At 41.3% G+C, this 26,760-nt stretch overlaps 1 protein-coding gene across 4 annotated transcripts in view; it reads left to right on the forward strand.

The window, feature by feature from the left end:
* Positions 1-26,760, forward strand: part of NCOA6 (nuclear receptor coactivator 6) — a 41,304-nt gene that overhangs the window by 11,180 nt on the left and 3,364 nt on the right. The window contains exons 4-14 of one of the 4 annotated variants that reach the window (XM_090152267.1): positions 1,144-1,299; positions 1,877-1,999; positions 3,280-3,408; positions 4,387-5,202; positions 7,979-8,125; positions 9,077-10,196; positions 13,692-13,813; positions 14,647-17,628; positions 21,834-21,902; positions 23,866-23,902; positions 26,571-26,719. In XM_090152267.1, coding sequence (XP_090008393.1) covers positions 1,144-1,299; positions 1,877-1,999; positions 3,280-3,408; positions 4,387-5,202; positions 7,979-8,125; positions 9,077-10,196; positions 13,692-13,813; positions 14,647-17,628; positions 21,834-21,902; positions 23,866-23,902; positions 26,571-26,719 — 5,850 coding nt within the window. The other 3 variants (XM_090152269.1, XM_090152268.1, XM_090152270.1) reach the window with 3 other exon arrangements.

Consider the following 26,760-nt stretch of genomic DNA (forward strand, 5'->3'; position numbering starts at 1 on the left):
TTTAGCTGATTCAGAACAAAACAGGATATTCAGAATGTCAAGTTAGTGAATCATATTGGTTTAGACTTGTCAGATTTGATGTTTGAAGAGTGAGAGATCAGATACCAACATGTAGAAGTTCTGAAACTGATAATGCGTTTTTTATATGTAAAGTGTTGGAACATTGGTAAGATTCAATATAGCACCACTCAGACCTGTGTCAAAGAGGGTTCTAAACTTCTGTCACCTGTCCTGCTGAAGACGCATTTGGTGGAAAGAGGACAAACCGAGTACTGTCATTACTGCAGCAGCAAAAAGGTCTTGGTGAGCTAGTTAGGACAAGACAGGGATGAGCTACAGGCACTGTGAAGTGCTGTGTTCTTAGGGAACACAAAGCAAACTCCTGCAGGTCTGCTGTTCTTCCTTATCAAAAAGCTTGACGTTGGAAGCCTGTAAATCTGTATTAGGAATCTAGCCTTTTCTTAGCCTAAACAGCATTTTGTAGGAATGTTTTAACTGCATACAACTTCAGATCCATATTTCCAACATTTGCTGGCTTATCTTTTCACCTGTTCCCAACCTGTTACTTTTAAAAGAATTGATTTGTGCAGAAGCACTCATACATAGAACAGGCTTACAGAAAAACTGCTGCTAAATATTTAGTGCAACTTCAATGCATCCTTGTTCAGAACCGCTGAATAATACGGTAGGAGTGAATGGAATACCAGTAAGGCTTCGTTGGCACTGGCCTACAAAAAACATCTCACAACTGTCTTGCAGAGTGAATGTGAGGGCTTCAGTCTCATATTCACATTTTTCACACATCTTGTATGCTAACAGTTCTATTAAATTGTAGTATATGCTCTGTCTTTCCAAAGTAGTTTCTTCGCAGGATATTTCACTTTTTGAGTGATATTACTGAGTGTTTGTGTTGGCTGTTTTATTAGTTATAACTTTTCAGTTTTCATTTTGCTAATTTTTGAAAAGTAATGCAGTGGTCTCGTCTGTGCTGGAGAACTGTCCTGTGGCTGAGGGTAGCCACGCGTCATTTTGACTGCCAAATCACTGTTTTGGGGGTTTTCACATGTGCTTTTTTACCAAGTCACTTCACGAGACTTGTTTGAAAATTGACTTTACAGTAACTCTGGCCGTTTCTCTTTTAAGAATCCAACAAGTTAAAGCTGCAGAAAATAGAGCCTTGGAACAGCGTGCGTGTCACCTTTAACATACCCCGCGAAGCGGCGGAGCGGCTGCGCATCCTGGCTCAGAATAATAACCAACAGCTTCGTGATCTGGGGATCCTCTCTGTTCAGATTGAAGGTATTTCGTGCTTAATTTGTTTTCCTGGGCATTATATTGAATACATACTAAAATTTTAAGCATTCTCATCAAGTGGTTTTGTGTACTTAGTTAATGTTATGAATCTTGTAATTCAGCAATTTGGAGAATAATTTCAATGAAAAGGGAGTTAAGGCTTTTATTCTTCTGAGAGTAGGTATAATAATAATAACAAAAGCTGAAAATCCTTTAAGCACCAGGAAACCTGCTGAAGAATATTCTTGTGAGTGTTACTAGCAAAATGTGCCCTGTTCCTGATCGGTTCCTATGAGGCTTTTTTAAACCAAGGTTTCAGTGGAGTTCATGACTGAAATATCTGTCCTGGGCAGCTGTTCTCAGAGCATGCTGAGGATGAAATTGAAGGCACTTAATGCTTGCCATGATGCTGTCTTTTTTAAAAATTGAAACACAAAGATAAGGGTATTGTGCATAACTTATAAAGTGCGTATTATAGGTAAAGTTTGTTCTTCCTTCCATCTTTTAAATGTCCTTTTGAAGGTGTCTGTATTCTGCTTTCCTGTATATCATTCAATTCCCCCAACTTCTGCATTACTTCTAGGGGAAGGTGCTATCAATTTAGCTTTAGCTCAAAATAGAAGCCAAGATGTCCGAATCAATGGGCCCCTGGGAGCAAACAACTCAGTACGAATGGAAACTGGATTTCCCATGCAAGGGGGACAAGGTAAATTGCTTTTTAAAGAAATGACTTAGATTTACAAAGCTTGGAATTTATTAAACATATTATGAAATTTCACTCGTCATAGAAATTATTGTTAAAAGAATTATAGTTGCCATAAAATTGGTGTATGTTCTTGTTTCTGCACTATCTAATCCCAGGTCATATAAATCATTGGCTGTGTTTTCCGTATTAACGCTGGAGTGATTTGGGTGGGGCAGGTTTTTGGTTTTTTTGAATCATTTTTTTATTAGAGGCTGTAAAATCACTTTAGTCTTGTAGAGTGACTTTACTTTAAAATGTGCAGAGATTATGACACAGTGTTCTGTTTTTATGGCATTCGGCATAAGGCTTGATTTGGTGCAGAAAAGTAAGCTACTGTAGATGAAAACTGTTGTGATGAAGTGAAGGATAGGGCACTGCCATTGTTCTTAGTCTCTATCTGTGGATAACCTTCTGAGATCTGATCATAGAGAATTGGATTTCTTTAAGAGGTGAAATTTTATTGAATGTTTGGTTTGTATGTGCATAGTAAGTAATTTTTCATTATAAAAGTGCAATTTTTATTAAAAGTTTAAGGAAAAACACTATGTAATTCATTTTAATAGCTGAATCAAAAGGTGAGATAAACTAAGTAGTATCTTAGTAAATAGGACTTCATGCAATTAGAAGACTGGGATCAACAGATAATTTAAGGCACATTTGTGGCTGTTGATGGGAACGGATGGAAAGGCTTTACCTTTGTAGAAACCTGATTAAACAACAGTTAAATAGTAAATTGTGGTGCTTAGCAAAGAGCAGGAAAGTTTGACTCAGAAAGCTTATCTTCCCTGGGGTGATCATGAGGTTCCTTTCCCGCCTGCAGGTTAACAATACAAATATAAGAATTTAACCATCAGATCAGAGATATAAACCATTTTACAAAATAGCAGCCTCTGTAAAAGAGACATTAGAACTGTTCTTTCTTACAACGCGTAACTATGGTACAGTCTTGTCATTTGGAGCCAAGTCAGGCAAGAGAGGAAAGCTTCAAATAGTTGGTAAGTAGGCAGATTCTTTCTACAGCCTTCTAAGGGTTTGGTGTTAAAGGGTCTGCTTCAGTATGACCTTAATTTGTGTATTTTATTTCAGAGTCTAAGCTTTGAGGCAGAGATCTGTGTCCTTCGGTTATTTTAGGGGAACAATTTGTAAAGTCTAAATGCTTTTTTTTTAATGCTTTTCTATGTAAAAATTACTGTATTTGGTAATATGCTGTTTTTATTATTATTATTATTATTATTTTTAAGGTTTAATAAGAATGAGCAATGCTGCAGCCGTTATGATGTCCCAGAGTGGAAGCATGCCGTCCTCTATGGTGGCAAGCGGTTCTGGTACAGAGCTGCAGCCAAGAACACCTCGACCTTCCTCACAGCCAGGTGGTAAAAATTACTCAGAGCACTGGTCTTTACTAGAAATGTTTACCTGGAATATTTTTCTTCAGTGTGCAAGTTTGAGACTGTACTTGTAAATGAACTCCAGAGTTTCCTGTAGCTTTTCCCTCACCTTTCCTGAGAGTTGCTTTTTCTGGAGGGCCCTCCTTGTCCCTGGTAATATGGTGACATTTGTCAGATAATATGGGGATCTGAAGTCACCAGGTTCCTTAGTGTTTTCCTCAAATGTTTTGAGCAGCAGTAGTATCCTTTGCCTGTAACACTGTTAGGACAGAGCTTTGTCTTAAGGAAGGGAATGGTTGAATGAGTCGGGTGTCTGCAGTAGAAAGCGCATGTATCAGATTAAGGACAGGTGCTTTTAAACAAGAGTAGATAGACGAGAAACTTAACATTTGGGGATCTTAGTGGAAGGGGCTTAACCATAAATTGAGGTATTTTCTTCATAATTATGAGACTGTAGAAAAAGAGAGGAGATTATTAGTTCTCCCTCCATAAAATTGTAGTAGTATTTTCCAGCTTCCTTTAGATCTTTGCAGGATTTATTCTTACAGACAACATTTTTTAGAAATGTTTCAAATATTCTAGGACTGTGTTAATTCCTCATTTTGCCACTTTTTAGCTGGTAGGAATAATAACAGTAAGCGTTTGTGTTATTCTACCAGTAAGTATGTAGAAGGCTTGTGTTTGTAGGAACAAGTGCAATGGAATTACCCTTTTTTTTTTTTTTTAAGAGGTTATAAATTCATGAGATTTTGAAAGTTTTCAAAGGGAATCCTGAGAAGCCAAGTATTGTTTGTCCTGTCTATTGAAGGAATTGGAGCACTGGAGTGTGAATATTTGTTAGATTAATTTCAGCAGAGTGAGCAGATGCAATCAAACAATTCACCCTTCCTTGTTTTGTGGTGGTTTTTGTCTACAGTAGGTATTTACTTTTATTTTAACTTTTCTTTGCTATTTTAATAGATGCAATGGACCCACTTTTATCTGGGTTAAATATCCAGCAGCAAAATCATCCATCTGGATCTTTAGCTCCGCAACTGCATTCAATGCAATCAGTTCCTGTAAACAGGCAAATGAACTCAGCCAACTTTCAGCAACTACAGCAACAAACACAGTTGCAGACACGTCCTCCCCAGCCACATCAGCAGCCACAGCAGGGTATTCGACCTTCGTTTACTTCACCAGCACAGGTTCCGGTTCCCCCTGGCTGGAACCAGCTTCCTTCAGGAGCACTTCAGCCTCCTCCAACCCAGGGAGCACTGGGTACATTGACAGTAAACCAGGGTTGGAAAAAGGCCTCTTTACCTGGACAAATGCAGCAGCAACTTCAAGCAAGACCATCTCTAGCCACAGTACAAACTCCTACTCATCCTCCACCTCCATATCCTTTTGGAAGCCAGCAAGCTTCCCAGGCTCACTCAAATTTTCCCCAAATGAGCAATCCTGGCCAGTTTACTGCTCCTCAAATGAAAAGCCTTCAGGGAGGGCCCTCACGCGTTCCTACACCACTACAACAACCCCACTTGACCAACAAGTCTCCTGCTTCCTCTCCCTCCTCCTTCCAGCAGGGATCTCCTGCATCATCTCCAACAGTTAACCAGACGCAGCAGCAGATGGGACCAAGGCCTCCCCAAAGTAGCACGCTTCCCCAGGGATTTCAGCAGACTGTCAGTTCTCCTAGTCGTAATCCTATGGTGCAACAGGGGAACGTACCCCCCAACTTCATGGTGATGCAACAGCAAAACCAAGGTCCACAAGGTTTACACCCTGGCTTAGGAGGTAAGAAGTACTAAGACTGTCTTTTACAATAAAGGGAAGAACATAAAATGGCTAGAACTAATGTTATTGTTCCTTTTCAAAAAATCATGTCAGAGACAAAATGAAGGTTGTGTACATGTAAGGTGAGTATGGGTGAATTAGCATCAGTTACTTCAGTTCTATTACCTAGCTGTGTCCTGACGTGCTGTGTTAGTAACCTAGAAGTGAACTCTTGGCCACAGCAAAATGAAATTGTTGTATGTAGTTGCTGCTTATGATTCCTCGTCATCCTCTTGGCAGTTCTTCTGTTGCCTTACAGCAAGTTCAGAATAGGCAGATATTGTTTGTTTGTTTTGAAAGGGAGAGAGTTCAATAAAAAGAAATGAATGGGGTTTTTTTTTTTCCCTTCAGCTTTGTCTGTCACCAGTTATGTTTTCTGCTACAGAAATAAAGCATTATTTTACATCTTCCCTTCTAAGTTGTGGATGTTTCCTCTTGACCCTGTCTTTATTTGTTGTCGGTTTCTTCGCCGTAAAAGCACTGTTACTGCTATTCCCTGCTCTAAAATGAGAAAGTAAAGGGAGGTTTTAATTTCCTCTTTGGTCTTGTGGTGCTTCGTTTTCTCTTTGGATCTCCACATTCACATTTTTGCCTTACTACTCTCAGAAGGCTTCTCTAGCAATGGCAGAATTTCATTTATGAATCCTAAGATCTCTTTTGTGTCCTCATTTTTCTTTTTCCCTTGTGCCTTTTGTGGTGCTGTGCCTGACTTGTAGCAATTCTCTCCATTTGTTTGTCTTTCTCCTGAATGGCTGCTCTCAGGTACCTGTGCACAGGCTCTTGCCTGGGTCTTTAAAATCTTTTTCTTCTGTACTTATAAAGTCTAGGCCATATTCTCTATCTACCTCCCCACACAGTTCTGTATGTATTCTGTTTTCCTGTGTTCTCACATTGTGCATCCAATACAGCTCAGATGAGCTGTAATGAGTACTATTCCTTGGCCTACTGACATAGGCAGGTGTCTTCTCTGTTTGTGTTGTGGATCTCATTTGAATTTGGTTCAGTTTGATTCATCTGAATTGTCTCAGTTTTAGGGTTTTCCTCCTGCAGACTGGATTTAGGGTCTGCTAGTGCCTTTTGCTTGCTACCTCCTTTCTTGTCTTCAGCAGCCACATATTTTGAGAATTGTCACATTTCCTTCCAGTTTTGTCTCTCCGGCTGTATGTCCTTGGTCAAGAATCACTATCTTCTAGGTAATGTAACCTTGACCTCTAGATAGCCTAATCTCTGAATACTTACTATGTAAACCTACTATAGACAAAACCCTACTTTTGCTTTGTTAAAAATAACAACCCAAATAAACTATCAAAATATGTTATTTGGACTCACTCCAGGCCCTATTGCTAAAATCAGTAATCCTGCTGTGAGCTGTATCCTCAGATGTTTTAAAAAGACAGGATTCTGTTGATTTAAACAAAACTACGGTACCTTCTACTTGCTGAGGTTTTTGCCTGGCTTCTCTCCATACTTAGTCCTTCCTGCAATTTAAACAATAATTAAGCCATAGTTAGGGATCTTTCCATTTTTGAGCCTCTTTGCATTTAAAGGTTTGAGTGTAAATGAATACGTTCCAACACTTTTACCTGGTTAATTTTGCAATTCAGAAGAGGCCAAATTTAACACTTTCCTCAATTCAAGCATTCCTACATGCAGAATTTTCCTATAAGTTTTGCAGAACTAGAACTATAGTCCTGTGATGTGTTGTTTGAAATATTTGTTCTGTATTTACGGATGCACCTAATGTTTGACTTATGAACTCAATTAGATTGAAGTATTAGTTGTAGACATGAGACCAGATTAATTTACACAAGCAGTACAGTTAAGTGTGTGAGAAAGCTATAACTATAGAAGGAGCCAAGGTTAAATTCTGGCTGTGGACAGTGAATCAGGAAAATACAGGAGCATAGAGTTTCTAATAGGACTGTGGTACTATATATTTGATGGTGAGATAAAGAGGTGGGTTTTGCTAAAGGTGTTTATGCTGCTGCTCGTTTTGGTAGGAACAGTGCAATTTTTGCTCTCAGTTGCAGGACAGCAGTGGTGTTGTGATATGTCCAAGTGTGGGCATTGTGTCAGGCAGGGACCTGACAGAATGCTTGCAATAGGTGTAGCAGGGTTGCATATATAAACTTGGGACTTGCTGCAGCCAAGTCTCTTTGTGGGTATCCAAGCCCTGTTCTGTCTCATTACCTGGAAGATTCTTCAGCTCAGCCCTCCGTGGGCCTAAAAGTCACTTTGAGTCTGTATGTACATAGACCAGCAGGGCGAAAGAGTGCTAAGAAGTGTGTACCTGGTGTGTTATGGTGGCAGATCTTGTTGAGAGGAGAAAAAGTGTCATAAAAATGTAAGATATTTGTATTTGCTTACATGGAGTAAGTTAAGGACCTGATGAGAGATGAGCTGCAGTAGAGAACAGCAAATGATGGTACTTCAAATTCCGACTTTTCCCCTTTTCTATGGGGTTAGTGTTCTACTTAGACTAGAAGCAGAATTATGTTTTCAGTGGAGTCAGAGTGATTTGTTAGGCAGAACTATTGCACAGGTAAGAATTCTAAGTATGCTTTCAATGGTTTTCACGTATTGGCAAAAATTACTTTCTGCCTAAACCAGAAGTGTGACAGTACATACTCAAAGGTATTCTTCCTACTGAAATCCAATTACAGAGTTTTTTCTTTCCTCTTTATTCTTCTCTCTTCTTTCTTTCCCTACTTACTAATGAGAAAATTCTTGTGTTAAGGAATGCCCAAGCGCCTCCCTCCCGGGTTCCCTGCAGGCCAGGCTAACCAGAGCTTCATGCAAGGTCAGGTGCCTTCCACAGCACCAGGAACACCAGTGAACAGTGGAGCTCCACAGCTACAAACCAGCCAAAATGTGCAGCACACAGGTCTGTTTGGAATGTATTGTTCCTCAGTTACTGATGGTTTGTGTGTGTGTGTGTGTGTGTGTGTAGAAAATGATGCTTTTACTTGCATAACACAATTATAAAACATTAAATTCTTACCAGTAATAGAGTATTGTATCTAGCTTGGACTGAAAGTGCTAAGTGGTATGCTATGTGTATTGTTAAATGAGGAGAAGAAAATCAAGTGGCTGGTTGTACTCAAGTATTATTACTTAGGACTGTCATTCTAGGATCCAGAAGTATTTATTTGGAAGTTAAAAAGAATTGGCAATAGGATTTGGAGGCTAGGGGTAATAAAGATAGAGCACAAAAGAAACATCTTGTCCTGAAAAAATGAAGAGTGTTATCTTAAGAAAAAGAAGAAAAGAAGCACCTTGTTGTTATTTGAAAAAGTTATTAGTTTCTGTGAAAGCTTTGGAAATCAGCTTAAATAGAGTTTTGTGAAAAAAGAAATCTGCAGTTCATAAATGTCTCATGTTAACAATTTGGTTATCAGCCTTCCATCTGCATTATGTCCCCTCAACACTACTGTATGTGTATTTATTTTTTACCTATTATAAAATAACCTCAAGGTTTGAAGCTTCTTTCAGTTGGGAATTATTTTGTGAAGGTGATATTGTGGAATATTTTTAGGCTTGCGTACAGATAATGACTGAAATGAAAGTTGTGACGAGCCTTCTGCAGTGGGGTCCACATATGGAGCACCAATGAAGGCATTTGTTTTGAGAACTGCTGGTATGATTTTCTGTTTTAACAAGTAATGTTTATCTGTGGCACCAAACATCATAGCACAAGACTGGAAGTATGTCCAATGTTCCAGTTCATTATAAAAAGGAGGAAAGTGAATTTGGAGTAGTTGTTCAACATCAAATTTGAAAACTTTATATTACTCCCATTGGTTTCTAACCAGCTTTTTTAAAATTGTTTTTAAAGGTGGCCAAGGATCTGGGCCTCCTCAAAATCAGATGCAAGCACCGCATGGCCCACCAAATATAATGCAGACCAATTTAATGGGACTTCATGGAAATATGAACAACCAGCAGGCTGGTGCTAGTGGAGTGCCACAAGTTAACATGGGCAACATACAAGGACAGCCTCAACAAGGACCACAGTCTCAGCTTATGGGAATGCATCAGCAAATTGTATCCTCTCAAGGACAGATGGTAAATATTCAGGCTCAGGGATCGATGAACCCTCAGAACCAGATGATACTTTCTCGAACTCAGCTCATGCCCCAAGGCCAAATGATGGTAACACCACAAAATCAAAATCTTGGTCCTTCACCCCAAAGGATGACCCCACCCAAACAGATGATTTCCCAGCAGGGACAACAGATGATGTCTACACACAATCAGATGATGGGACCTCAAGGTCAGGTCTTGTTACAGCCAAACTCAATGATGGAACAGATGATGACCACTCAAATGCAGGGAAATAAACAGCCTTTTAATACTCAAAACCAGTCCAGTGTTATGTCGGGGCCAGCTCAACTGATGAGAGGACCAACCCCAAACATGCAAGGAAACATGGTGCAGTTCACTGGGCAGATGATGGCTCAGCAAGGCCCTGTGAATGGTAACCCTTCTCAGGTTATGGGAATACAAGGGCAAGTTTTAAGACCTACTGGTCCTGGCCCCCATATGTCTCAGCAACTTGGGGATACTACTACTGCAACAAATAATGATGTGAACGTGACACAGATGTTACCTGATGTTCCTGTGCAGCAGTCTAACATGGTGCCTTCCCATATGCAAGCAATGCAAGGAAACAACAGCGCTTCGGGGAGTCATTTCTCTGGCCACGGTCTGCCGTTCAATTCCGGGTTTAGTGGAACGCCAAATGGAAATCAGATTTCCTGTGGACAAAATCCTGGTTTTCCTGTCAATAAAGATGTCACGCTCACAAGTCCGCTCCTGGTTAACCTTCTACAAAGTGATATATCGGCAGGACACTTCGGTGTGAACAACAAACCAAATAGTCAGAATGCCAGTAAGCCGAAAAAGAAGAAGCCTCCAAGGAAAAAGAAAACTAATCAACAACTGGAACAAACAAAGTAGGTTTAATATTGCACTGTTTTTTTTTTTTTAAGGGATGTGGGAAGGCCTCGCAGGCAACCTGTCAGTATGTTTTCAGCAAGCGTGGAGTGAGCACTGCATTATTTCATACGCTAGCAGTTTCACTCAAGTGATAGCTCCGTGGCAAGTGTGCCACCGCAAAGTTCATGCAGGATCAAGAAGAATATGCAAACATCCTAGTTAAGTAATACTGCTGCTTAAAATAGCAATGTTTACTGCATTTACTGGGTAAAAGAGATGAGAAATTTTTTTCAAAATGTCAGTGGATTCCTGGGGCCTTGGTTTTGGAAGTGGAGGCTGCTATTCTCAAGCAATCTGACAGTCACAGGCAGACAGTTGGGAAACACTTTCAGAAGAATTATAAGCCTTTGAATAACAATGTGTTGTCTAGATTTTTGAAGGGGGTTATTTTCTGGGATACATGTATATGCTATTGTGTTTCTGCCTGGAATTGAGCTGGTCTTCTCTTAGTGGAAGTTGCAGCTAGGAGTCGGAGTACAGTGCTCTGCAGGTGTGGGAATAACAAGCCCAAGCAATGCTGGCCTTCCTAGCCTGGAAGAGGTTAGGAGGAAAAGCCCTGAGAGGAATAGGCCAATGAGATAATACATGAGAGAAAATAAATTATCTTGTCTGTATGGTGGAAATACGATATTATTGAGTCTTTTCATTCACCATTGACTTGCATGTTCTTTGTTGGCCAGGTATCCCGTAAACCTTTGCTGTTGGCCATGTACTAATACTGGCATACATGGTAGAACACTGCTGCCGTGCCTTTTTTCAGCTAAAACAGTCTCGACAGATACAGTATATCTGCTGTATATAGCTAACCTGTGGCTGCAGGAAATCTACATGTTGGTTTAAACTTCTGTGGGTTTTTTTTCCCAGTTTGCTTTAGAAAAGAATGGAAGAAGTTTGCGTAAGTTTGCAGCACAGGAATATCCAGATTTGCATTTATCTATTACAAGGGATCTTTTGTGACAGTCCTTAACTGCCTTAATCTTGTAGTGCTGCTGTGAAATGCGTTTTGCAGATGTGGAGGTGCTGAATGGTGAAGGCAAGGCAAAGCACGCCAGTTTAAAAGGCTCAGAAGAAATGTCAAATACCTGCTATTTAGTTCCACATAGAAGTCACAGTACAGCCTGTCAGCTCAAATTGCTGCAAAACAGGCCTGGTGATTTCAAATTAAATCATCAGAAATTATGGCATTAGAACCAAGTGGCCAAAATGCACATAGTGTGCAACACTGGTGTGCCCTGGAATGAGCATCCTTCTGCTTTCAAACGTAAGACCCTTCAAAGGGACTAGAATAAAAACCAAACAGGTATTCTTCTGTCTGCTGTTTTCTTGAACTTTAAAGCTATCCAGGTACCTTTCACATAATAACTATGGCATATTTTTCTATGCATCAAAATGCTTCATGACACTAGCAACAGAGCTTTGTGGGCACTGCTGATCATTTGTAGCAAAGAAAAATATGCAGTCCTTGTGTTGTTATTAGTGTTCATTAAAGAAAAGCCTCATTAAAGTTTTGTTTTCATTCCTCTTGCTGATGGTCATGCAGCCTCAGCGTGGCCTGGGAATATCAGTAAATGGATAGATAAAGCTGCTGCAGAATCTCCCAGAAGACTATTTGCTGTCATAAAGCTTGCACTGCCTTCCCTGTATCTTTATTTCTTCCAGTCTTATGTCAGCATCTGCATCTCTTTGTTTGTTTGCTGGTGAGGTGGTGTTGTTTTCTGCTTAGCCTTGTTTTTTTCTCTTCTGACATTCTCTTTGTGCTCTGACTGCAGGTTCATGTCTGAGAGCCATGCTCAACAATGCAGTGGTAGAGCTAAAGTGCCCTTAGAAAACTGCTAATCCATACTGTGCAGCTGGTTTGTCTTTGCACTGAGAGCAATAGGAGGGAAGAACAAATAAGGAATGTTTGTCCCTCTGGCACAGACTCACTGTCTTGCATGTTATGTGTATTCAGAATGTGGTGGGCTTCTTAGGAAGCTGGTGGTTGTTAAATGGGCTCAGTAAAGTTCAGCTGCATTTGAAATTCAATTTGTGTTTAAATTTCCCAGAAACTGTAGCAGCAGTTGTTCCTGCAATAATCACTGTTCCTGGTTGCTAGAGAACAAAACTCCAGTTGAGTTTAGTGAGGTTTTGTTTTGCAGCTTGCCTGATGGCTCCCATCTGGCTGGAGGTGTTTTGGAAGAATTGATTTTGCACAAGGACAGCTTTCTAGGTTAAGCCTGTTTGTGTAGTAATGCTCTGCAATCGCTTTTTATCTGACCCTTAACTGTAACGTTTGTAATCCCATTTTTAAGAAATCACAGAAACGTGGAACATCCCCAGCTGCAAGGAGCACACCTGGCTCCACGCTGCACCCCCAAACCCAATGGCTCAATGGGGCAGTGTCCCAGCCCTCCCCGAGCTCAGGCACTGGGGCTGTGTCCACTGCCTGCTGGGGCCTTTCCCTGACCCTCCCCTGCTGACCAGTGAAAATTCAGGGGCTTCCAAGTTGCTCCCTGCTTTCTGAGCTCTGGATAGTTAATAGTACATTGGGGCAGGCCTGGGTTTCTTGCTGCCAGAAGCTGGTTGTTACTGTCAGGTAGACTTTTATATAATTCAGATCCTTGTTTTGCTGAGAGTTTCTTTTTTCTCATCATTCCTGTAGAACTCTGCTTCTCTTTGCAGACAGTGGACCTGTTTTGATGTCTTTAGTTTAAACAGAGAGCTATTATTACGTAGATCTCCATACAGCCTCAGTATATTCATGAAACCAATAAGCCATTAAGGTATTCTTCATCCCTCTTCATCTTACATCCGCTGGCCACACATGTTAGCTGTGAAAGCATGCTTGTTCTAAGCTTGCAGAAGCTGTCCTGATGCAATGGAAGCGTTGGATGTCAAATCTTGGCAACTTTAACTTGTCCCCAGGGTCTCCTGGAGCAGGGTCTGCGTCCCACAGAGCTGTGTGCTCTGGTGGATGGCCTTGAATGCCTGATGTGCTGATACGTTTGTGCTGTGACATGGATAGAGGTCTGATATCCTAAGCTGGTCTCCCCTGGGAACATGGTGCTGCCATTGAAGTTCAGTGCATATATACATGATACTCATCTGTACAGACGGCACACCAGTATTTGAGGGAAGCCTGTTTAAATGCATCAGGAGAGCTATTTATATATAAATTTAAAGTATCCATTGGCATTCTCTTAATTATAAACAGGAAGAAACAAAGGAAAGAAACAAATGCTTTGTGTGAGTAAAGCACCAGGCAACTTGTCTCTTCAGGAGTAGTATTTAAGGCTCAGAAGTGACTGTCGGTAGTCCTGGGCTGCGTTCACACCTGCTGTGCTGGACCTGAGGCAGTGATCTGTTTCTATGTGTTACTTGCAGGTCAGCCAGAAGTGCTGGGATGGTTGTGGGAGCAGAATCCAAACACTGACGTTATGGCTGTATGTAAACAGCAATTATTTTTCTTTCAGCTCCTCAGAACCGCGCCCAGGCGGCCTGGAGGAGAGCGATCAGTCATCAACGTCTGGAGATCAAGGAATCAACTTAGACAGCTCAGGCCCTAAACTTTCAGACTTTGGAAGCAGGCCACCAGGTGAGTATTAAATGTTGTCACTACAGTGGAGCTTTTACTGATCTTTGTGACTGTACTATCTTGCATGTTCAAGACCAAGCATTTTTTTTCTCCTAGTAAATAATTGATTCCTTTATTTGTTCTTTGAATTAGCTCTAAATGAATAGATGTCTGCATCCTCGTGTATCACCCAGATATCATGTTGAATACTGTAGAGTTACTTAGTGGTGTCACATCTGATAGATTTCTGTACTTCTAGCAGTAGCACAGATTGGTGTCTTTTTAAAATTGACAAGTAGCCAGTAGTTAATTTTTCAGAATTAAGAGGTGGAGGTTATTGTTGGAATTATCCTTTATTCATAGAAAGGATTATAAACTGCACGTGTTCCTTTTAGCACTCTTTTTGCAAAGTAATACATTGATGCATGGTAGATTCTACTTCATACAGTGGGAATGGTCAGATATGTGACAGGCTTTCCAGTTCTTGTCTTACAGACTTTTAGGTTTGTTTTGAGGATAATTAATTTGTGAAAGTTTAACTTTGCATTTGAAAACAGCAACAAGCCTGTGGACAGGTGTAGAGACTTTCTGAGGTGTTGTGAAGCCAGAGTAATAGCTGGTCACTGGTATGTTAGAGACCTTTCCTTTGCAGTGTCACACAGGTCATTTATAATTCTTAAAAACACTTCAAGTAAAAGAATTTCCCTTGTTTATAAAGCCTGTTTAGTTAATGTGGCTGCTACAGGAGATTAACAGGCTCTCCTACCTACACTTTCTATCTGATGCCATTCATTACATAAATTCTGCTTTCTCTGATTTTTGTTTTTGATCAGCATGTCACTGTGTCCTCTTAGGTTATCCTTCTCAGCCAGTGGAACAAAGACCACTTCAGCAAATGCCACCTCAACTCATGCCACATACACAGCAGCCACAGCAGCTGCAACAGCAGCCACAGCTGCCTCCACAGCAAGCTCAGGCACCACCACAAACACCGCAGCAACAGCAGCAAATGATGATGATGCTTATGATGCAGCAGGATTCCAAATCAGTCAGGCTTCCCGTACCACAAGGAGTTCATCCACCTCGAGGGCCTCTGAATCCAGATGCCCAAAGAATGCCCATGCAGCAGAGTGGTAACATGCCAGTAATGGTCAATCTACAAGGCCCTGGATCTGTGCCTCTGTCTCCTGATAAACAAAGAATTTCCTTGCCAGGCAATCCTTCTCTGGGAAATAATGCAAGAAAAATGGTTTATCAAGATAATGTACAGAATCCTTCCAGTTCACCTCTGGGAGAAGTTTCATCAGTATCCTCCCTTCCAGATGGAGGTGGAACTGAAGGCCCCGCAGCATCAGGAGCTCAGAATAATTTGACATCTCATTTAGTAGTTTCGCAGAACCAACTAATGATGACGGGAGCCAAACCTGGACCATCCCCACTTTCAACCACCCAAGGCACAAGTCCTCAACAGCAATCTAATTCTCTGTCTGGCTCCCTTGCACACCATTTTCCTAATGTTGCTACCCCATCGCAAACTTCAAGGCCTAAAACCCCAAACAGAGCAAGCCCAAGGCCATACTATCCTCAGACTCCTAATAACCGCCCACCTAGCACAGAACCCTCAGAAATAAGCTTGTCTCCAGAGAGACTCAATGCTTCTATAGCTGGTCTTTTCCCTCCCCAAATTAATATTCCTTTACCTCCCAGGCCTAATCTCAGTAGAGGATTTGATCAGCAGGGTCTTAATCCTACTACTTTGAAGGCCATTGGACAAGCCCCATCAAATCTCACAATTAACAATCAGTCTAGTTTTGCTGCTCCACAGTCACACAAATTGGAAAGTGTTGTTAATTCAGGAAAGCAAACAAATGCTGGAGGAACAAAGAGAGCAAGTCCAAGCAATAGTCGAAGGTCCAGTCCTGGATCCAGCAGGAAAACAACACCAAGTCCTGGTAGACAGAATTCAAAAGCAGCAAAATTATCGTTGACTACTCCGCAGAATCCATCTCTCTTGCAGAATGTGGATATGCAAAGGAATGTAATGGTTGGTCCTGCTTCTTTGCCAACACCTGTTACTACAAGTTTTCAAAATAATAACATGCTAAGTAATCAGAGTCCTGCAGTTTCTGCACCTGCTATGACTGGCATTCCTGAAGACAATAAAGAGAGCCTCAGTGTTCCTCAAGATAATGAATGTCAAAGTGCACAAATTGTCCAAGGTAACAAAGACCAGCCCAGCATTGAACTAAAAGGTATCCCTACTCCAGAAATAAAAATGTTGGTTCCAGAGGAGCAGTCAAAAAAAGATGGGCAGGCCTTAGATGAGGGTAAGCTTCCAGTTTTGGAGGAAAGTAAAACCATGGTATCTCCGGCTATGAGGGAAGCACCAACTTCTTTAAGCCAACTTCTTGATAATTCTGGAGCTCCTAATGTAACCATTAAGCCCCCAGGACTGACTGGTCTTGAAATGGCACCAGTAGTCACCACTGTGGAAGAGATAAAAAAGGTAGCTGTCATTCCTCCACTGCAAGATGCATCTTCTAGCAAAGAGCCATCTAATTCACACAGTGTGCCTCAAAGTAATGAGCCCTGTTCAAATCCAGGGCATCAGGAACTGGGAGAAATAAACTCAAATGTTACGCAGAGTGTTCCCCCAGTAATGCAAAGGCCTGTCAGTTCTTCTTCTATTTCAGCTCCCTTACCGCCCAACCAGATAACAGTTTTTGTAACTTCAAACCCCATTACATCTCCTGCTAATACATCAGCACCATTGCCATCTCATTTGCAACCTGCATTAGTGTCTACTGTTGTCACAATGCCTAACGTAGGAAACAAAGTTATGGTTTCTGAGGGACAGTCGGCAGTTCAGTCTAATGCACGGCCGCAGTTCATCACACCTGTTTTTATAAACTCTTCCTCAATAATTCAGGTTATGAAAGGCTCTCAACCAAGTACGATTCCCACAGCCCCGATGACATCCAGCTCTAGCCTAATGCCTCAGTCAGTCGCAGTTGTGGGCCCTTTACATATACCACAGAACATCAAGTTCTCCTCTGCACCTGCTCCTCCCAGCACATCCTCTAGCAGCCCTGCTCCTAGTATTCCCACGAGCAGGCCGCTCGTTCTTAATCCCTTGGCACCCCCTGTTCAGCTGCCTTCTCCTGCTGCAACTTCTTCAAATGTTCCTTCACATCTTCCTGCTCAGCCAGCAAAAGACTCAAGCCCTGAAGAAGCTGCTTCTCAGAGCAGTGGGTCAAGCGACCAGTGCCCCGTTACAGCCACGCAGCCTGGACCTGTGGTTTCACCTCTTCTTAGCAGTAGTCCAGGACCCGGAAACAGACGAAGTCCTGTTTCTTCTAGTAAAGGAAAGGGAAAAGTAGACAAAATTGGCCAGCTCTTGCTGACAAAAGCGTGCAAGAAAGTCACTGGCTCCCTTGAAAAAGGGGAAGAGCAGTACACCTTGGATGGAGAAGCAGAAGGTCAGGGGCTGGAGACATCAGTCCCAAGTAACTTGGGAACAGAGCAATCACCAGCAGAACTAGACAATAAAACTGTGACACCTCCAGTACCCAGTCTTACAAAACAGAGCACTTCTGGGCCTGGGAATGTGAGCGTTAGCACTGCTGCTGCTGTTTCTGCTTCTGTATCTCCAAGCTTATCAACAAGCACTCCTACAAGTGCACTGTCAGCTGTAACCACTCCAGCAATCCCAGAGCTCGCACCTGCAACACCAAGTACAAATGGCAGTAACCATGGCAGCTTAGCGGCTGAGCAGACTGGGGGTGGCTTGGTGGAGGACAAAACAGGCACACATCAGGAACTGCTACAAAATACAGGTAAGTCTACTGCCACCCTTCCTAAACAGAAGCTGCGAGATTGCTTTCATAAACTTCTTTGGTGCTTTCTTCCATGAATATTATAAAATGCAGGTACTGTAGGGTGATAACTACTTTTTAATTTTAATATTATAATAATATGTAGTTTTGTATTTCACCAAGATCCACATTTCAGGTGTTCTGTCTGTTTTCATTTACAGCTTATATGTGGTATTTCATGTGAACATAATAGAGGAGTGACTTCACGTAACTTAGGAGTGGGAGAAAGATGGGATGCATCAACAATGACAATTAGATGCATTAGACATCTTTTAAACTGGTTCATAATAGAATCATAGAGTGGTTGGAGTTGGAAGAGACCTTAAAGATCATTGAGCTCCAAGCCCCCTTGCCATAGGCTAGTTGGCACCCGCTAGATCAGCCTGCTCAGGGCTCCATCCAACCTGGCCTTGAACATCTCCAGGGGTGGTGCATCCACAATTTCTCTGGGCAGCAGTGCCGGAGCCTCAGCGCCCTCTGGATAAAGATTTTTTTTCCTAGCATCTAACTTAAATTCCTTCTTTTTTAGCTTAAAGCTATTCCCCCTTGTCCTGTTGCTATCATACCATGTAAAAAGTCTTCCCCCTTCCTGCCATTGACCACGACCCTCTGGCTACGACCATCCAACCAATTCTTCATCCACCAGATAGTCCAGCCTTCAAATTCATATCTCTGCAATTTAGAGATAAGGATGTGGCATGGAACCATGTTGAAGGCCTTGCAGAAATCCAGGTAGACAATGTCTGCTGCCCTTCCTTTGTCTACTGATGTCGTCACTCAATCACAGAAGGCAACCAGATTGGTCAGATGCAGTCTGTGCTTAATGAAGCTGTCTATCTCAGATCACCATCTCAGCTTGCATGTGCTTTAACATCTCTTTTAGGAGGATCCGCTCCATGACCTTCCCAGCTACAGACATTAAGCTTAACAGCCTGTAGTTTCCTGGGTCTTCTTTTCTCCCTTTATTCAAAATGGGAGTGATGTTTTCTTTTTTCTAGTTACCAGGAACCTTGCCTGACAGCCATGACTTTTCAAATATGATGGAGAGACAGTTGGCAACTGCATCAGCCAGCTCCTTCAGAGCCCTAGGATGTGTGTTGTCTGGCCCCATAGACTTGTACGCATTCATCTTCGTGAGGTGTTTCAGACTTGCTCCAGTCTTACAGTGAGGGATTTTGCTCACCTGACCCCTGCCTAGAAGTTCAGGGATGCAAGAGGCACGGGAAGCCTGACTGGCAATGAAGACTGAGGCCAAGAAGTCTTTAAGTACCTCAACCTTCTCTGCATCTGAAGAAGCCAGTTATTTCGTTTATCAGAAGGGGTATGCTCTCCATTGTCTTGCAAGATCAGTGTTCTCCAGTCTTTTAAGACCCTTGTTATTTTTCACATCACTTGCCAAGTTGAATTCCATCTATGCCTTAATTTTCCTGATGCCATCTCTGCACATCTAGATAGTATCCCTATACTCTTTCCAGGCCAGCCATCCCTGCTTCCACTGCTTATACTTTTCCTTCTTTTCCTTCAATTTTATCATTCCCCTTTGCTCAGCCATGCTGATTTTCTGTCTCCTCTGACTGATTTCTTCTGCTGGAGGATGGAGAGCTCTTGTGCTCTCAGAAAGGTATCCTTAAAGTGCTCCCAACTCTATTCTATTCCTTTGTCCCTAAGGGCAATTTCCTATGGGATCTCTTCCCATAATTCCTTAAACAGCCTGAATTTCACTCTCCTGAAGTTCAGGATCCTGACTAGATTCTTTGCCTGGCCCATGTTCTTTGAGATCCTGAACTCAGCCAAAGTATGGTAGCTACATTCCAGGCTGCTTCCAGTCTGAGCCTCTTTAATGATTTCTTCTGCTTTGGTGAGCTCCAGATGTGGTAGTACTTCAGTGCTGGCTGGCCTGTCTAATACCTGAACCAGGAAGTTATATCATCAACACGCCCCAGGATTGTTTGCAGCCCACTATGCTGTTTTTCCATCAGACATTTGAGTGGTTGAAATCTCCCATCAGGATAAGAGCCTGTGAGAGCGGTGGGTCTTACAGCTGGAGCAAGAAGGCCTCATCCACAGGCTCCATCTGATCAGGTGCCCATAGCAGACCCAGCCATCAGATGTCCTTTATTGGTCCGGTCCCATATTTTCACCCACCAGCTCTCTGCATGATCACAACTTTTTCTCAGAGGCAGCTCTTTGTACTCTGTCCACCTCTTAACATAGAGGGCAACTCCCCTACCCCTCCTACCTTGTCTATCTTCTCTAAAAAGCCTGTTGCCCTCAATCATAGTATTCCAGTTGTATGACGAACGAACCCAACACATTTCCGTGATAGCGATTAGGTGATAGTTTCCTAATTGCACCATGGTTTCCATCCCCTCCTGCTTATTTCCCATGCTGCACACATTTGTGCAGAGGCAGCTCAGCTGGGCTATTGGCCTCGTTGCCTTCTTGGAGGAGCCCTTGCAAAAACCTCTGGGGGAACTCTGAGGTGTGGTTCCTAAAGTGGCAGTGTGCCCTGATTCTTCTCTGTGCATCAGTAGTACATTCCCTACACCCATCAAATATAATTTAAACCTCTGGTAATGAGTCCTGTCATCGTGCATGGATCTGCTTCAGTCCTCTCAAAGACCCTTAACATTTATAATTTACTTAAATATATAGACTTAATTCTGATACTGTCTATTAATCCTAATAATACACATTCCCTCTATGGGAACCTTTGCTTTCTAGGGAAATAGCTGAACTCTAGCAAAATAAGTAAATTAATTATGCACAGGGAAAAATGAAAATGTTCATTTCAGAGATATACTTGAAAGTGCTATTATGACTAAATTGTGTGTTGTAACAGGAAATCTCCTCATTTCTACCTTGTTTCCGTTATCATTTTACTTTTAGCATTGATAGACTTTATTTATGACATCACTGCTTGTTCTTGATGCCATTTTAACCTGTTGGAAGCAGTGTGGAAATAAGCCATCACTCTTAAAACAAGCAATGTGAAAATCCACTGCGCTTTATATTGTCAGTTTAGACATGGATTTTATCTTTTAGAAGACAAAACCATGGAAAATAGAAACCACATAAATCAGTGCAAAGAAGCTTCAATTTAAGCATAAATTTTCCCCATGATTAGTTGTGTGCCTTAGCTGTATGCTGCTAGAAGGTGGAAATGCTGCCTATGAGCTTCACAGAAGGAATCATGCTTTCTTAGAAGAAAAAGTTGTTGGCAGGAGCAGGGACTTGCAAGTCCATACAGCAATCTCGAAGCAGGAAGCAGTGATAGCACTTTCCAAATGCTCTTGCTGCTTCTTGGTATGTAAGAAGAAAATAGAAAATGTACCAAACTTCAGCATCAGTAGTGGGGATTCATTTATTCTCAAGTCTGAAGCAAGCTGTGTTCCAACTGAAGAGGGCATACGTTCTCTTCAGACCTGGGACAGTGATGTAGGCATCTGAATGTACACATTTTTACAAATGAAATGAATATTCTTTATCTAAATTGGAACCCTTATGTGTCTGTGATCTAGCTAAGTTCATGATCACACCCAAAGGAAGACTGGAAGGCATTTGTGTAACAGGTATTGGTTTACTAAATTATTTTTAACAAGGCAACCTAAAAAAAAAAAGCCAAGTCATGTTGTCATATTGACTAAGGACGTCTTGGGAGCCTCTGGGAGCAGTTTGCACTTCTGCGTGTTAATTGAAGATGAGGGTATCCATTCGTTAACAACGATGCTGTTTTTCCTCAAGATTTCTGCTGAAACGAGCGCGAAGCTGAGAGAGATGCAGAACAGAGACCTCTTTTAGGTCCTTCCTTAGTTTCTTGGTCTAGTGACAAAACATTGCCTTTAAAAATACGCTGATGATATTTAACTTCTTCTCCCAAAGCATCACTTAAGTGCTTTGGGAAAACCTGCTTGGGGTAGGTTGCCTCATGGTTTTAGGTGTGAGAGGTTTTTGTTGTTTGTTTTTAAACTGAGGAGTTGGAGGTTTTTTGGGGGGGAGGTGGAGGGGGGAAGAATAGAATATGGATTACAACAATTCTATCTGTAAATGTAAAAATGAAGTAAGTTGGAAGATGCCTTGTTTTATAAAAGCAGCCCAATTGCACAACAAAACCTCTTGTGACTCCCTTTGAAAATAATGGTTTTTCCCTTCCACTTCTGTTCTAGCATCCTCTCAACATTTAACGCAGAAAAAAAGTTCAGTTGCCACAACAGAAAGTACTGTTCAAAGAACAGGTAAATTTTATTTCGGAAAAGCAGAATTTAGGTGAACTAAGCTCATTATGTTTCTAACTGAAAATGGTAAATCATAAATAAGCTTGCTACTTTGGCTTTTTTTTTTTTTTCCATTATTTTTATTTTTATTTGGGGGGATTGTTTTCTTTTGTTATATATGTTGTGCCTTAGAAGTTTCCAAAGCCTCGTTGGAGCACCAGTAGGAGAGTGAATAAAGCGAGGAAGAAATCACCAAGGCAGCTTTTAGATCTCAGTCACAATTATGAAAGGCTGGATTCATAGTAATGCACTCAGTGCATTTGAGCTTTGAAGTTTTGTTAAGAACAAATAGGAGTTTTTATTTTTGCATAGGACACTTCTGAAAGTATTTCCCAAAGCAGTACTGGGAGTTTTAAGTTTTAGAGCTCTAATCCTTTCATTCATTTATTTATCTTTCCATTCAAAGCTTTTAAAGAACACTGCATTGTTTCAAGGATGGAGCTGTGGCAGATCATAGAATCATAGAATGCTTTGGGTTGGAAGAGACCTTTAAGACCACCTAGTTCCAACCCAAAGGTGACTTCTTGTTGTTGCCATCTATTATCATATACATCAATACTACAGTGTTTTATGAAAGTAATTCCTAGGATGAGTGAGGAAAATGGATAGATGTGAATTTGGACATGAGAAGTGCCATTTCCATCACTTTGCTGTATGTAGCATGATTAGAAGTAAAGCTTGAAAAAGTAAAAGTTGTACTCAGTTGCTTTCATCAAGCTCCCTTTCGAGGTGTGCACACACCCTGCCAGGGTTCCATCTGTCTCCTCACACCAGCACACGTGTAGTCACGTTGTGGAGTTCCTGATCAGGAAAGAAAAGCACTGGTCTGACCGATTTTCACTATGGGTATTCTGCCTGCTCGCATTTTGGGTAGAAAGAAAGAGCAACTTTTTCTTCCTCATTCTATTTTTCTTACTGAGACAGGTTTTTGGGCACAGTAACATACACTTTCACTGAAGAATCTCATGTTCCATAACAGTGCTAGGGTTGTTCTCTTACTCTTTTCATGGCTTTGTTCCTTGTGCACATTACAGCAAAGGTGGAGCACTGAACTGATCTTAGAGACAAAGCCACTGCCACAAACACTGAAAGATAAAGGTGAGGTGGAGGCCAGCACAGGCAATGCAATCATTAAACAGCAAGCTAAGATAGTGCATTTCAGTGATAATCTCTAGATCAGTTGCAGTTTCTCACAAGAGGTGCAGTGATTAGGTAGAGGTACTCCATCTCAGCAGAATGGTAGATATGGAGGTAATTAAAAGATGGACAATTAAAAAAAAAAAAAAAAAAAAGGATTGGAAATCTCATGTGATGGAAATCAGTGCTGTTGTGAATAGTCGAAGGAAAAGCAGTGAGTTATTTATCACTAGGAGTGAGGAGGAAGGCAGAGCACAGCACTCTTTGGCACCTCCAAAAGCAATCTCCAACTTAGCAGAAGTGTAGCTGGGCTTCAGAAGTGTGTGTTCCCTTCTGCACCTTCCTACAAAATTCATTAGGAGATACTGGCTTCACGTGATTGTGTTGAAGTAAAATGTTTATGTCAGTCGTATGGAAGATTCAGGTCAGTATTTTTAAGTTTTAAAACCATAAAAATATAGAAGCCTTGAAAGGAATAAGCTGACTAACATAGAATTTATAAGGGAGGGGATTGTAATTCTTATTAGAAAGTTTATCTGCAGTTTCTTTCTGCAGGTTTCTTTTAACTTCTCTTTTTGCAGCTGGTGCAGGCCCTCATCAGAGCACTGCCTGATGTCTGCTTCACTGGGTGCATTAGATTGATTTGCTTTGAAAGTAACAATAGACAAGATGTCTATTCACTTAATGGTCAGACATAATAATAACGAGAGAACTGTGAGATAGCCATGCCTTGTTAGCAAGTATGTATTTCTACAGCGGACCTAAAAACTATCTTTTTCTCTTGTAGAACTTGAAACAAATGCTCCAGTAGTTGCTGGTCAAAGGTAAGGAGATAGTTTATATAGATTCAGAATAGATACAGCTTCATGCAGGGAAGTCCTTTTCTCTTTGCTTCAATTGCACAAATTAAATATATATATATATATCTTCTGCTGTGGTTATTCACTTTCTTTGCCAAACCTTTTCTTCCCTACTCAGGAATTCTGCTAGGAAACTGTTCCAAAATGTGACTGAAATGCAGAATGTAAGATAGCTTTCTCCCAAGTCTGTCTTTGTGCTTTGGGCAGTGTTTCCTCCTGTTTGCTCAGACCTGTGTGTTCCACATCCTGGAGGGGTCTTGGTGGTTCTAGCATTTGGTATTTTCTGAGAACAATTTAGAAATGTAACCCCAGAAGCCTGCAGAACAGCTGTTGGGAATTTTTGTTTTCTGAAAGGTAGGATTTTGTAAAGGCTTTCTTTTTCTTCTTACAGTTTATATGTGCCTTAGTTACTGTTTTCTGCAGATTTCCTCTGTTTTTCCTGTTGATGCTTTGCTGAAAACTGATAGGAAAGCCTGGCAGAAGCTTTGTCTTGTTCTAGTTAAGACTTTTGATAATTAAAAGAGTAAATTTTGAATGGTTGTGTTCTGTCAGAAGAAAATGTCATCTTCAAGATCAGTTTTTGTTAATTGTAAAACCACCTAACTCTTGCACTCAGATGTCAAAGAACAAATAGGAGTCTCAGATGCACTCAGATGCTCTGGCAGCTATGATGTCAAACCTCTAAGATTTCTTTGGTAGCTGCTGGTACAACTGGCCATAGTCTTGGTGCAGCCCTGCTCAAAGTGAAGTGGTACCAGAAGCGAGGTTAATGGTGCAGCTTGCTGTCAGCCCACCAGGAAATGAAGTGGGTAGAGGGAAAGCGATGTACTTTCTCCTATCAGGAAAGACTATGAATCAAACGTCTGCCTCTGTTTACCTTCACATGGGCTGGGACCTTTCCAGGGTTGTATCAACGACAGACCGAAAGGCCAATGGTTTGGTTTTTTTTTTAAGATAGAGTTTTTCTAAAAAGCTGAAGGTGAGACAGTTGGCAGATGAGAGGATTCTCCATATTTGGACAGTTGGCAGATGGGAGGATATCTCCATATTCAGTACATCAGATTATCTCAAGTACGTTTCTGTTTGGATTTTTCTGTACTGATGCTTTTTCTGGAAAGAAGAAAAATGTTCAGAGAAAGGTAAAGTCTGGTGATGTCTGATATCCACGGTGGTCAGCTCCGAGCCCCTTGGAGGAGCCGTGCAGCATGCAGAGCACTAGAAATACCTTTACTTGGGCCAACTTCAGTTCCTTCTAGAAAACCAGAGGAGAGTTGTTGTTCCCTACGGAGCAATCCAAGTTGATGGATACTTATTTGAACTCTTCAGCTATTATCTCCAGTAAGCAAACTTCAGCCAATGGTGCCCATTTGGCTGACATGCACTCCAGATAGCCCTGGAAGTAATTGGCTGTTGTGGCTTACTGGTTCCATACTGGAAGACCAGTTTTGTGACCTAATTGCCCATACTGATGACCTGTGGGGAAATTGCTTTCAATGTTTGTTTTGTATCTGACAATCCACGTGCTTCCATATTCTCCTTTACTCTGTTTCCCTGCTTGAGAATGTGTTTGATTGTGTTTCCTTACGTTGGCAGAGTGTGTTTTGTTTCAGTTATCTGTTACCTAAAACTGCAAATCTCTGTAGTAGTTTCTTTCTCTTAAAGTAGAGCTTCCTCTGAAATATCGGCGCTGTAGTAGAACCTCTGTACTGCACAGGCCTACTTTGTGTTTCCCATCAGTTCTCTGATTAAGGAAGGCATCCCTTTGTGAAATCTTGCAAGTAGCAGAAGAAGGGCATGAAAGGAGTTTTCGTTCTTCTTTTCTATTATCAGTGGATTAATTTATTTGCTTAATTGCTTGCCTTTTAATTCACAGAATATAAGTTTAGCTTAATGTTCAGGAGCTACATAGTCATCAGAAATTGTCTGGCATTAATACTTTAATGTCAGGGTGAGTTTGCAGGGCAAATACTAATGAAGTATAAGTGGAGTTTAATTACAACACATTACACTCCAATTATTGTCTCAGCAACAAGAAACGTGGATTTCCACACTGCCTACTGTTTCCACGGCCTGTTACTGTTTCTTATAACAGAAGTATGCCATAAACCTTCAAGAAAGTTTTAAATAATCTTTACGCTTTTCATTACGCGAAGAAATTACGTAGGTCAGTTAGCTGAGCCTTTTTAGTGGAAACAAGAGCCGGCAATTAAGGGTTCGTAATTCCTCCTTATGTTCATCTGCAATTTCAACTCTGTATTCCCATATCATAGCAGTCTCTAATGTAACTTGTTTGCTTTTCCTAGACTTCAGTAATGGTGGCACCTGTGGAAAACAGAGCAGACAATTTATAATGCATCTAATTTCTTGGTCTTCTAATGTTGAAAATATTCTCTTTGAGGACTTCTCAATTCTGTATCCTCTGATAATTTTTAATAGAAATGGACTATACTCTGGCTTACTCAGGTCATTCTTCATCTGATAAAACTTCTGGTATCTCTAGCATTTCATATCTTCAGTGCTAATAGTCCGGAACTGGTACCTGTGTCGGTCCATCCTTCAGCTTGTCTGAGTTGCATAGAAAACCGTAATTCTTCTTACACTTCATCAGAAATATTTTGTCCCACTTTATTAGTAATGAGACAAAAGAGAATTGTGAAAAGTCTAAAACTCCAAGTAGAAGAAATTCAAGAACAGAGGATTCTGCCGCTTCACAGGAAACTGTAGAGAATGGACAGCGCAAGAGGTCCTCCAGACCAGCATCTGCGTCCAGCACTGCAAAAGGTAAAATGCACAGCCATCATTTCTGTGAGCCGGGCAGGAAG

Source organism: Phasianus colchicus, chromosome 17 (genome assembly GCF_987193195.1).
Source record: "Phasianus colchicus chromosome 17, bPhaCol1.hap1.1, whole genome shotgun sequence".
Taxonomy (NCBI): domain Eukaryota; kingdom Metazoa; phylum Chordata; class Aves; order Galliformes; family Phasianidae; genus Phasianus; species Phasianus colchicus.